This window comes from Budorcas taxicolor, chromosome 6, assembly GCF_023091745.1.
Source record: "Budorcas taxicolor isolate Tak-1 chromosome 6, Takin1.1, whole genome shotgun sequence".
NCBI classification, from domain to species: Eukaryota; Metazoa; Chordata; class Mammalia; order Artiodactyla; family Bovidae; genus Budorcas; species Budorcas taxicolor.
The window spans coordinates 61,727,719-61,740,078 of record NC_068915.1 but is presented as its reverse complement, the minus strand read 5'-3'; the positions used below and the strand labels follow the sequence as shown (position 1 = coordinate 61,740,078).

The 12,360-nt window shown below is 39.0% G+C and overlaps 1 protein-coding gene across 1 annotated transcript in view; it reads left to right on the top strand.

Moving 5' to 3' along the window:
* ATP8A1 (ATPase phospholipid transporting 8A1) overlaps positions 1 to 12,360 on the top strand; it is a 226,498-nt gene that overhangs the window by 164,769 nt on the left and 49,369 nt on the right. The window contains exon 26 of the mRNA XM_052641830.1: positions 12,123 to 12,306. Coding sequence (XP_052497790.1) covers positions 12,123 to 12,306 — 184 coding nt within the window. The remainder of the gene's footprint in view (positions 1 to 12,122; positions 12,307 to 12,360) is intronic.

Here is a 12,360-nt window from a genome sequence, read left to right as displayed (position 1 = left end):
GAATCAAGGTTGCTGGGAGAAATATCAATAACCTCAGGTATGCAGATGACACCACCCTTATGGCAGAAAGTGAAGAGGAACTAAAGAGCCTCTTGATGAAAGTGAAAGAGGAGAGCGAAAAAGTTGGCTTAAAGCTCAACATTCAGAAAACTAAGATCATGGCATCCGGTCCCATCACTTCATGGGAAATAGATGGGGAAACAGTGGCTAACTTTATTTTAGGGGGCTCCAAAATCACTGCAGATGGTGACTGCAGCCGTGAAATTAAAAGACGCTTACTCCTTGGAAGGAAAGTTATGACCAGCCTAGACAGCATATTAAAAAGCAGAGACATTACTTTGTCAACAAAGGTCTGTTTAGTCAAGGCTATGGTTTTTCCAGTGGTCATGTGTGGATGTGAGAGTTGGACTATAAAGAAGGCAGGGTGCCAAAGAATTGATGCCTTTGAACTGTGGTGCTGGAGAAGACTCCTGAGAGTTCCTTGGACTGCAAGGAGATCCAACCAGTCAAGCTTAAAGGAAATCATCCTTGAATCTTAAAAGAATCAACAACAACAAAATAAGATATATTGATACATATCTGGTCAATAAGTTGTCGATCAGTGAATTTAACCCATTTATACATATTATATTTATTGCCATATTCAGCCTTATTTCTTTAGTCTTATTTTGTGTTTTCCATTTATTGTGCTTTTTATTTCTTTATTCTCCCCATAACTTCCACTGTGTGAAACAGATTTTCATTGTTGTTGTTCAGTCACTAAATTGTTTCTGACTCTGTGGACTGCAGCACGCCAGGCTTTCCTGTCCTAACTATCTCCCAGAATTTGTTCAAATTCATGTCCATTGAGTCAGTGATGCAGTCCAACCATTTCATGCTCTGTTGTCCTCATTTTCTCCTGCCTTCAGTCTTTCCCAGTGGCAACATCTTTTCCAGTGAGTTGGCTCTTTACATCAGGTAGCCAACATATTGGAGCTTCAGTTTCAGCATCAGTCCTTCCAGTGAATATTCAGGGTTGATTTCCTTTAGGATTGACTGGTTTGATCTCCTCGCTGTCCAAGGGACTCTCAAGAGTCTTCTCCAGCACCACAGTTTGAAACCATCAATTCTTTGGCACTCAGCCTTCACTGTGGTCCAGTTCTCACATCCGTACATGACTACTGGCAAAACCATAGCTTTGACTATATGGACCTTTATCAGCAAAGTGATGTCGCTGCTTTTTAATACTCTGTCTAGGTTTATCATAGCTTTTCTTTCAAGGAACAAGTTTCTTTTAATTTCATGGCTGCAGTCACTGTCTGCAGTGATTTTGGAGCCCAAGAAAATAAAATGTGTCACTGTTTTCACTTTTTCCCCATCTATGTGCCGTGAAGTGATGCAACCAGATGCCATGATGTCAGTTTTTTAAATGTTCAGTTTTAAGCCAGCTTTTTCACTCTCCTCTTTCACTCTCATCAAGAGGCTCTTAATTTCCCCTTTGCGTTCTGCCATAGAGTGATATCTGCATATCTGAGATTGTTTTGATTCCAGCTTCTGAGTCTTCCAGCCTGGCATTTCACATGATGTACTCTGCATACAAGTTAAATAAAAAAATTTTTAGCTGGTTTGAAAGCTTTACAATCTATATCAATACTGTGCTGTTATCTCTAATGTTCTGATAGCCATACTTGTGCTTATAGTCTGTATGTATTAAAATGTCTTTCCTTCCCCTCCCTCATAGAGACAAAACTGAAGATATTAAAGTAATTTTGTGCATACATCCGGGATTAGTCAGGTTACTTATTTTGTAAGTGATCTACTTTTTCTCTCTAGAGGCTATAGAAATATTTCTTAATCTTAGTTTAACCATAATATGTCTGGTGATAGGAAACTTTTTCTTACATTTTGGTGCTATATTAATATAGTCATTTCAGTCTAAGGAGATATAGATCTTTCTTTAATTCTTTGAAGTTACTCATCATTCTTTTCATTTATCCTTTTTTGTTCTCTTCTTGGATTCCCATTATATATGTGTAGTCACCTTTTTTCCTTCATTTAATTTTTCTCACAATCTGTCCTTTAATTTCCTGGTATCTTTTGGGAAAATTTTTAATCTACACTTTGAGGTTATATCACTTTCCTATTGGTTTCTTTGTTTTAGCAGTCACATTTTTATGTAACACATTTTTAATTACTCCTTCTTTATAACGGCTTATTCCAGTCTCACATGTCCAGGATCTTCCCATATCTTTCCAGGGTTTTTTTCCCCCTCATACTTCTTTTAAATTCTTGTTAGGTTTGTTTTTACAAGTTCTGTTCTCTTATAAGTTACTGTATTTCTTTGTGTTCATGAGCTTCTCCTGTCTTATAAATATCCCTGTGAGACTATTTTTCCCCATTTGCCCTATGGGGCAGTAATATTCCTTTTGGAGGAAAGATGAAAGCTGGGTCCTAAGTTGAAGCAAATTTGGAAGGGTTCAAATAGGGTTCAGTCTGAGCTTCAGTTCAGTTCATTTCAGTTGCTCAGTCATGTCCAACTCTTTGCGACCCCATGAATCGCAGCACGCCAGGCCTCCCTGTCCATCACCAACTCCCGGAGTTCACTCAGACTCACATCCATCGAGTCAGTGATGCCATCCAGCCATCTCATCCTCTGTCGTCCCCTTCTCCTCCTGCCCCCAATCCCTCCCAGCATCAGAGTCTTTTCCAGTGAGTCAACTCTTCACATGAGGTGGCCAAAGCTTCAGTTCAGTTCAGTCGCTCAGTCGTGTCCAACTCTTTGCGACCCCATGAATCGCAGCACACCAGGCCTCCCTGTCCACCATCTCCCAGAGTTCACTCAGACTCAGGTCCATTGAGTCCGTGATGCCATCCAGCCATCTCATCCTGGGTTGTCCCCTTCTCCTCCTGCCCCCAATCTTTCCCAGCATCAGAGTCTTTTCCAATGAGTCAATTCTTTGCATGAGGTGTCCAAAGTACTGGAGCTTCAGCTTTAGCATTATTCCTTCCAAAGAAATCCCAGGGCTGATCTCCTTCAGAATGGACTGGTTGGATCTCCTTGCAGTCCAAGGGACTCTCAAGAGTCTTCTCCAACACCACAGTTCAAACACATCAATTCTTCGGTGCTCAGCCTTCTTCACAGTCCAACTCTCACATCCATACATGACCGCAGGGAAAACCATAGCCTTAACTAGACGGACCTTAGTCGGTAAAGTAATGTCTCTGCTTTTGAATATACTATCTAGGTTGGTCATAACTTTTCTTCCAAGGAGTAAGCGTCTTTTAATTTCATGGCTGCAGTCACCATCTGCAGTGATTTTGGAGCCCCAAAAAATAAAGTCTGACACTGTTTCCACTGTTTCCCCATCTATTTGCCATGAAGTGATGGGACTGGACGCCATGATCTTAGTTTTCTGACTGTTGAGGTTTAAGCCAACTTTTTCGCTCTCCTCTTTCACTTTCATCAAGAGGCTTTTTAGCTCCTCTTCACTTTCTGCCATAAGGGTGGTGTCATCTGCATATCTGAGGTTATTGATATTTCTCCTGGCAGTCTTGATTCCAGCTTGTGTTTCTTCCAGTCCAGTGTTTCTCATGATGTACTCTGCATATAAGTTAAATAAGCAAGGTGACAATATACAGCCTTGACATACTCCTTTTCCTATTTGGAACCAGTCTGTTGTTCCATGTCCAGTTCTAACTCTTGCTTCCTGACCTGCATACAGATTCCTCAAGAGGCAGGTCAGGTGGTCTGGTATTCCCATCTCTTTCAGGATTTTCCACAGTTTATTGTGATCCCCACAGTCAAAGGCTTTGGCTTAGGGAATCCCTATTTTACCCCAGTGTGTTTACCCAAGCACTGCTCTTGTTAGAGGCAGCCACATTCTGATGGAGTTACCCTAATTAGGTAAAATTCAAGGGTTCTCAGCACATCCATAATATTGGCACCTGTCCCTGCCTGGCTTCACGCCCTGAGGTTGACGAGAAAGGTCTGACTTTCTTCTTCCTAGGCAAGAGTTTAGAATTGTCCTGAGGTTTTAGCTTTAGAACCTTGGAGGCAATCCTGAAATTGGCATGTTTTGTTTTTCACATTATTTTGTGGACTTTGAGTTTCCAGAGATTCTAAGCCTAAGCCAGAGTTCACAGTTGCAAAGAGAGAGGAACCGCTTAGCTCTATCCAGCCCAGTCTCAGCCCCATCACACTGGTTACCCCAGGCTTGCACAGGGCACCATAGAGAGGGTGGAGAGCTTTCCCCACCTGATTGTTCCTCTATGTTTTCTGGCACACCACTCTTTCTCTCCATGCCATTTATCTTCTGATAGTCATCCAACATTTCCTGTTTCCCCAAAGGACTCTCAGGTTTTATGTTGACAGGTAATTGTGACTCTGAAATCTAGTGAATTCCTTCTTTAATTCATGGCATCTTCAGGATTTTATTTCAGTGTCTGTCAGTAGTGTCTGCTACCACGTGTTCCATCTTCCACTAGGTCTTTCTGAGAGAAGGTTCCTTGGAGAAACCCATCTACACAGGAGAAAATTCAAAAACAAGGGAGTGGGGAGGTGGAGGAAGGAAAGAAAGATGGGCAAGCTGATTTTATTTAAGTTTAAAGAAGCTCTAGCTTCCCAGGTGGCTCAGTGGTAAAGAATCTGCCTGCAACATAGGAGACGCAGTTTCAGTCTCTGGGTCAAGGAGATCCCCTGGAGAAGGAAACAGCAACCCACTCCAGTATTCTTGCCTGGAGAATCCCATGGACAGAGGAGCCTGGTGGCCTACACTCCATGGGGTCGCAAGAGTTGGACATGACTTAGTGACTAAACAACAACTAAGACACTTCAGCTTTTCCTTACCTACCCAGAGTCATGGGAAAAGGGAAGAGAATCAGTGCCCACGTGTTCTCCAAACAGATCCAGTGAATGGGAGGTGGAGCCATTGGTCTTACCACTCTTGAGAGCAAGGTCACCATCGAGCAGAGCATGAAGGGGAAGGGCACTCATCCTTCTTGAGTAGATGTGCTTCCCAGTTGAAAGCCCACCCATGGTATCATGTGAGGCTCCTACCCAGAGGTGGCTGGGCCCGTCCCTTGTTAGAGAAACTTCTTTCTCCTTGTAGCAAGAGTCCATTGAGAAACCACTGTCTATAGGCTCTTAACATTTAACTCCTGGGTCAGTAGCTCAATAAAAGTTCTTAAGTTAATATCTCTTAGGGGCAGAAGGAGGGTTCTGAGATTTACTCTCTTTTCTTCTCCTTATATTCTTCCATAGAAATTTCACCATGTAGTAAAGGAACTGAGTAAATGGACATTTTTCCAAAAAAGAGAAAATAATCTCATCCATGATTTGCTAAGATTACGACTCTTCTTCATATTTGACAGTTCACAGTTAGGAGGCAGCCTGTTGTATATTTAGAGTATAGAGGAACTAGTAAAGAATACTGGATTCTTCATGCTTTCTCAAATTGAAGGTTTGTAACAACCCTGTGTTGTCCAATAATGGTTACCATTTTTTAGCAAGAAAAGTATTTTTAATTAAGGCATGTATATATGTATATATCTTTTGAGTGATCCAAATTAATATTTTAAGGCACTACTACTGTATTATTTTTTGATTCCTGTTGCTTACAGCAGTCTGCTATATGCTAAGTACAATGTTAGGTCCCAGATATCTGGATGGATGGATGGATGGATGGATGGATGGATGGATGGATGGATTTCTCTCTTTTTTTAATGAGCAGTACCACTGTGGACAAACTGTTCTATGGTGTGAATACTATAATAAATATTTCTACTAGGAAGTATCTTCTTCTTAGTGCCTTTTATAAGGTATATTTGCGAGTCAGTAGTTCAGTGTGCCTATACACACATACATACATGCATATGCAAACATATATTACTGTCAATATGATCTGTCTGTATTTTGTTTCTGTAGACTGAATCCTTGAATTACAAGTTGCCCTCGATGGCTCTGACTTCACAGTGTATCAACAAATATTGCTTTTGGAGACTAGGAAAGCACTCACTCATCAGTCATTTGAATAACCAACTTTCTTACCTAGTAATGGGTGAATGTTTCATTATGTACCCCATGCTAAGAATCATCTTTAGGATTTGCTATATAAATGGCTGTTTTCATTCCAGTAATAAATTGATGGCGAGTTTCTGGAAGCACTGTAATGGTTATATAATTTTAGTACGTGTAGCCCAAATTATTTTTGCCATGTTTTAACTCCTCCTCAATTCAAAACTTTATAAATGAGCCTACAAATTTTAGTTCGAAGAAGAGTTAAGTTCAGTCTCATAAGGTTTTCTCTTAGGTATTTCTCCTTTTGTAATTTCTTTATTAGTCAGCAGAATATGACTCAATGGGGAATAGACTGATATTTGCAAAGAGAAAACTTAGGAAGTTTGTTGCAAAGGAAAGTACAGCATATTCCCCACTAATGATCCTGACCTCTAAATAGTCACCGGGAGCAGCTCTCTAGCTTCCTAAATGCAAAGGCTCTACAAATACAAGGTCATTATACAAAACGCTTCAGGATAATGAAGAAATACTGTATTCCTCCGTGTTCTCAATGTGTTTTCTAAATTTACTTTCTGAAAGCAACTTTATAGTAATTTTTAAGTTTATAATATGAGTTTTTAAGTTAAAATATTATTGACCTAATTTTTAGTGTATATATGAGATTTTTCTAGGTTATTAACCTAAATATACAATACAGTAAGATAAATTATTATACTTTTAGCTACCTATAAAAAGTCCTTTAAATATTCTTTAATACATGACTGTGTATATATGCATGCACATATAATCCTTATCCATATTGCATTTGAAAAGGTGATTCATTTAGCTAATCCCGTTAAAAGGGTGCAAAATGAGGCTCATGTAAGATGGGCCACCGTATATACGTTCTAGCTTAAATGGTAAAAATTTCCAGTACTCCAGACTAATGTTCACAGGGCAGGGAGAGTTACTACATAGCAAGTAAGAAAAATAATGAATAACACATGCAGGAACCGCAGCCAAGATAATATCTGAAAAGCATTCTGCACTCGGTGTACTGCTAGGTTGTATCGCAAAGGACCACCCTCTGTTTGTGGAGCCACAGGAAAGAAAACTGGACTTTACAGCACATGCCTGATGTGCAGTCCTTTCCCTCAGAGGCTCTGACTTCTTCTAAAGAGGAAAGAGCAACAGTGGAAGAGAAGAGAACCATGGATAATTTAAGCACTGATGCAGACCCTTGGGTGGTAAAAATACATCTAGGGTAGAAAACAGAGCACTTTTATGAGGTCTATGAGTTATGCCTTGGATCACTATTGGTATTTATAAAATTTAGGTTTCATATATTCTCAACCATGAATTCGTGGTTTCTGATAGATATTGGGAAGATTAACTTGTGTGGTAAGGTTGTTCCAGACTGTTCAGAAAATTGTACACATATAGAAGCAAGTATATAAAAGTTTCAAAGGTAAACTAAAGAGTGAAGGAGAGGACTTCTTATATGGTGGAAACACACAGTGGAAAGGAATGTATTCTGGAGAATTTTTAACGTGAAATTTAATGTATGCTATTTCTTTTACCTGACATGAACTCTCCTCTCCTTGTCAAATTCTGACTTATCAAGGGAGGCGCTTGCAACCCATGCTAACTTCTACATCCTCGGAAATTATTAAGTACTGACAAGTATATCAAAAAGCTTTCTGCAACACTTGTTTTTAATGTCTTCTAATTTGGTTTTGCTATCTTGTAAAGGCAGGAGGAGAAGGGGACAACAGAGGATAAGATGGCTGGATGGCATCACTGACATGATAGACATGAGTTTGAGTAGGCTCCGGGAGTTGGTGATGGACAGGGAAGCCTGGCGTGCTGCAGTCCATGGGACCACAAAGAATTGGACATGACTGAGCAACTGAGCTGACTGAATACCTCTTGTAGCAAGAAATAATTTTTTAAATGAGTGCTGTACAAATAGTAGAAGATTGTTTAACTGATCTCAGCTTGACTAACCTGGGTCCCGTTAAACCACATTCCCTCCCTAAGACATGCTGAAGGATGCCCACCGCACAGCATACCCAGGGCTGGAAGGACAGTCTTTAGTACATGCCTATACTTTTGCGTCCATGAGTTGACTTGGTGCTTACTAGGAATCCATGGGTGTTCTTTCTTTAATCTATTTATTCTTATTGTACTTCTCAAAGTAATCATCACTTAGATGTTTCATAAGCCACCAAAAGATAGTCTAGCCAAAATTGTTGGTAGGAAAGCCAAATATAGCGTTCTAGAAAGACTTTTTGAGTTGCCCAGAAAACATTGCTGGGGACAAGATAACAAGAAACTGGGGTGGATGGCATCATGACATTATAGTTTCCACTTAATGAAACAAGACATGGATTGTGCCTCAAAGTGAGGTTTCTGTAAGAAAAATATGCAGAATTTCAAACACAAACTCCTTTGCAGAGTATGGTTCTTCGCCTTACATCACAAAGCTTATACATTTATATTCTGAGTTAAATTTTATAAGGTATGTATATTTTGTTTTATGAACTCTGCTAAAACCTGATATCTTTCTTTAGCAACCAACTACTATTTCAAACCCATCAGATACCAGAGCTTCTGCTGTTTGTTGAATATTCTTCCAAGGATTGTCCTTCCAGTTGTCCTCTTTTATCTTGATAATGGAAGCAGATATCCTTACTTGTGCTACTTGCAATGTAATTTGGGTTGTCTCTTATTACATCGTTGCCTTTTCTTAAAGAAAAACAGATATTGTTCTTGCCTAGGGAATTCATACTCTGATTTAAGACCTGAGTGAGTCACATCCATGTTTGGTTTTTTGTTTGTTCAGTCTCTAAGTCATGTCCGACTCTTTGCAGTCCCATGGACTGCAGCACACCAGGCTTACCTGTCCTTCACTATATCCCAGATTTTGCTTCGACTCATGTCCATTGAGTCATTGATGCTATCCAAGCACCTCATCCTGTATCACCCCCTTCTCTCCCCATCAGTCTTTCCCAGCATCAGGGTCTTTTCCAATGAGTCAGCTCTTCACATCAGATGGCCAAAGTATTGGAGCTTCGGCATCAGTCCTTCCAATGAATATTCAGGATTGACTTCCTTTTGGATTCACTAGTTTGATCTCCTTGCTGTTCAAGGGACTCTTAAGAGTCTTCTCCAACACCAAAACTTGAAAGTATCAATTTTTTGACACTCAGCCTTCTTAATGGTCTAACTCTCACATCCATATATAACTACTAGAAAAACCAATACAGACCTTTGTCAGCAAAGTGATGTCAGTACTTTTTAATATGCTGTCCAGGTTTGTCATAGCTTTCCTTCCAGGAAGTAAGCGTCTTTTAATTTCATGGCTGCAGTCACCATCTGCAGTGATTTTGGAGCCCAAAAAAATAAAGTCTGACACTGTTTCCATTTTTCCCTTGCTATTTGCCATGAAGTGATAGGACCAGATGTCGTGATCTTAGTTTTTAGGAAATTGAGTTTTAAGCCAGCTTTTTCACTCTCTTTCACCCTCATCAAAAGGCTCTTTAGGTCCTCTTCACTTTCTGCCATTAGAGTGGTATCACCTGCATATCTGAGTTTGTTGATATTTCTCCCAGCAATCTTGATTCCAGCTTGTGATTCATCTACCCCAATATTTCCCTTGATGTACTCTGCATAGAAGTTAAATAAGCACATTAACAATATACAGCCTTAATATACTCCTTTCCCAATTTTGAACCAGCCTGTTGTCCCATGGCCATTCTAAATGTTGCTTCTTGACCTGCATACAGGTTTCTCAGGAGACAGGTAAAGTGGTCCAATACTCCCATCTCTTTAAGAGTTTTCCACAGTTTGTTGTGATCCACACAATCAAAGGCTTTAGCATAGTCAATGAAGCAAAAGTAGATGTTTTTCTGAAATTCCCTTGCTTTGTCTATAATCTAACGTATATTGGGAGTTTGATCTCTGGTTCTTCTTCCATTTATAAATACAGCTTGACATCTGGAGGTTCTCAGTTCACATACTGTTGAAGTCTAGCTTGAAGGATTTTGAGCATTACCTTGCTAGCGTGTGAAATGAGTGCAGTTGTGCAGTAGTCCTTTTCCAGTCCTATGGCCACTGCTGAGTTTTCCAAATTTGCTGGCATATTGAGTGCAGCACTTTAACAGCATCATCTTTTAGGATTTTAAATAGCTTGGCTGGAATTCCATCCATAATGTTGGTAAAAATCCTCAGCCAGTTTTAATTTGGGGGTATTAAAAATTGTGATGTCAAGCAGAGAAAGCAGTGGTTAGTTGTAATAGTCATGAAGAAAAGAAAACAAAGTTTACTCCAGCTTTTTTCTGATGATTCTCTAAATCATTAATAGTAGTTCACCATGCAGAGATTTATCCTTTATTATACATTCAGCTTATGAAAAAAAAATACCTGTTTTTCAGCTCCATTGATCCCATAGTGTGACTTCACAATGTATTTGCACTGTGAGCCTGTTAGGTTGTAAAGGGAATTTGACAAATGTTTTCAAATTCTTCGCTCTTTTTACGCCCATTTCCCATTTGCTTTTTAGATCATTTCTTGGTGAGCATTCTTTTTTGACATTTACTAAATGTCAGCTATAGTTCATACTTGAAACATTGGCCTAGAGCCAGTGGGCTGACCAATTTATAATAGCCTGTTAAGAAAAATTAAATAAAATGTGAAAATGAAATGAAAATTGCTTCAAAGAAAAATGAGAGCTAACAGTGGAAAAGCCCGTTAATGATGTGATACTCATCCATTCCTTTCCTGTATTCACAGTTGTGTCATTTTGTACTGTTGCCAGACTCTGAAAGGAAATTCAAAGAAAGAATTAAAAATAGTTCTTTCATATAGCAAGCATTTATTGAGTACTTATCCTGGATCAGCACAAGTAATACAAAGATGAGGAGACCTGTTCACTGTGCAAGCAACTCACACTCTAACACAATGGTTCTCAAACTTGAAATAAAGACTGAATCTGTTCTTGGCTAAAACATTTAAGAAGGGACAGCTGGGCCTCCTGAAGGCACTTATTTGTGCAAAATACCCACTGCTAGGAATTTTTCCTAAGGAAATAATCAGGAAAATGTGCAAAGATGTATTGAAACTCAGAGTCATGATCTTCATTTCTAAGTAGGCTAATAAATGGTTTACCAGATGTTCCAGCAGGTATTTACTGCACTTAACCTTGGTAAAGAATTTAGCTCTGGGTTATTTATTTTGCTTACTAACATTGTCTATATTAGTTGTTTCTCAGTAGTTCATTACTCTCTTAATAGTTTACTGAGCCAGGTCACTATTCAGTTTCCTTTCCTTCTGTCTACTCACCGAGATAGCATGGATACTAGATTAAGTTAATCACGCAAATAAATATTTTGTCATTGAACTGTAATTGTTGTGGGGTTTTAAGTCTATGATAAGTTGCTCCAAAGTTAATGTTAATACCATACAACTTTAGTATGGATGCTGGTGTTCTCTATTCCTGACCCACCTTTATATAAAAGGATGTTTGATTCTACTTGGCCATTGTCAGCAGCTTTAGAAAAGAAACAGGCACATGAACTATGTAATCAAGTACTTGGTATTTACCGTAGTTGACTCACCTGGGTGTCTGAGAACAGGTGGGGAAGTTACCCAGTTCCTTACTGTTTATTTAAATTGTTTAAATGTATAAGAATCATCTAAGATCAGCTTATGGAGGTCCAAAATTTTATTTTCAAAGTATAGTAAAACAGTTGGTATTTGAACTATCATTCAACAGCCTTTCTGGCTTTCTTTCTCATTCAAAAGTGAAGACTCAGAAATCCTAATATTATTTGTTAGGAAGTAATGGGATTTCTGAACACAAATGTCATCTTTTAACAAATTTATGCACACATTCTGGGAAACTAATATTTAACAAGGCATTGTAACTTCTGTCTGTCACCTAGAGTTTTGCTTCTGTGACTTTATTTTTCCCTTTAAGTGGCAAATCAGGCTAACAGAGATTTAAACACTTAAATGTAAGACTTTTCCATGATGATTCTTCAGAGACCTATTCATTTAGCTCTTCTGCTGCTTTTATTCTTCAAGACAATGACATCTTAAAATTCCTTTTTTCAGAAAAAAAGGTGATAATTTGTTGTTATTTAAGGGTTTCTCCTCTTCAAAAATCTGAAGTTGTTGAGATGGTTAAGAAACAAGTTAAAGTCATAACACTTGCCATTGGTGATGGAGCAAATGACGTCAGTATGATACAGACAGCACATGTTGGAGTAGGAATAAGTGGCAATGAAGGCCTTCAGGCAGCTAATTCTTCTGACTACTCTATAGCTCAGGTAAACCATCATTTCTGCCAAACACGCCATCCATCTTTGTCAAGTGACACTATG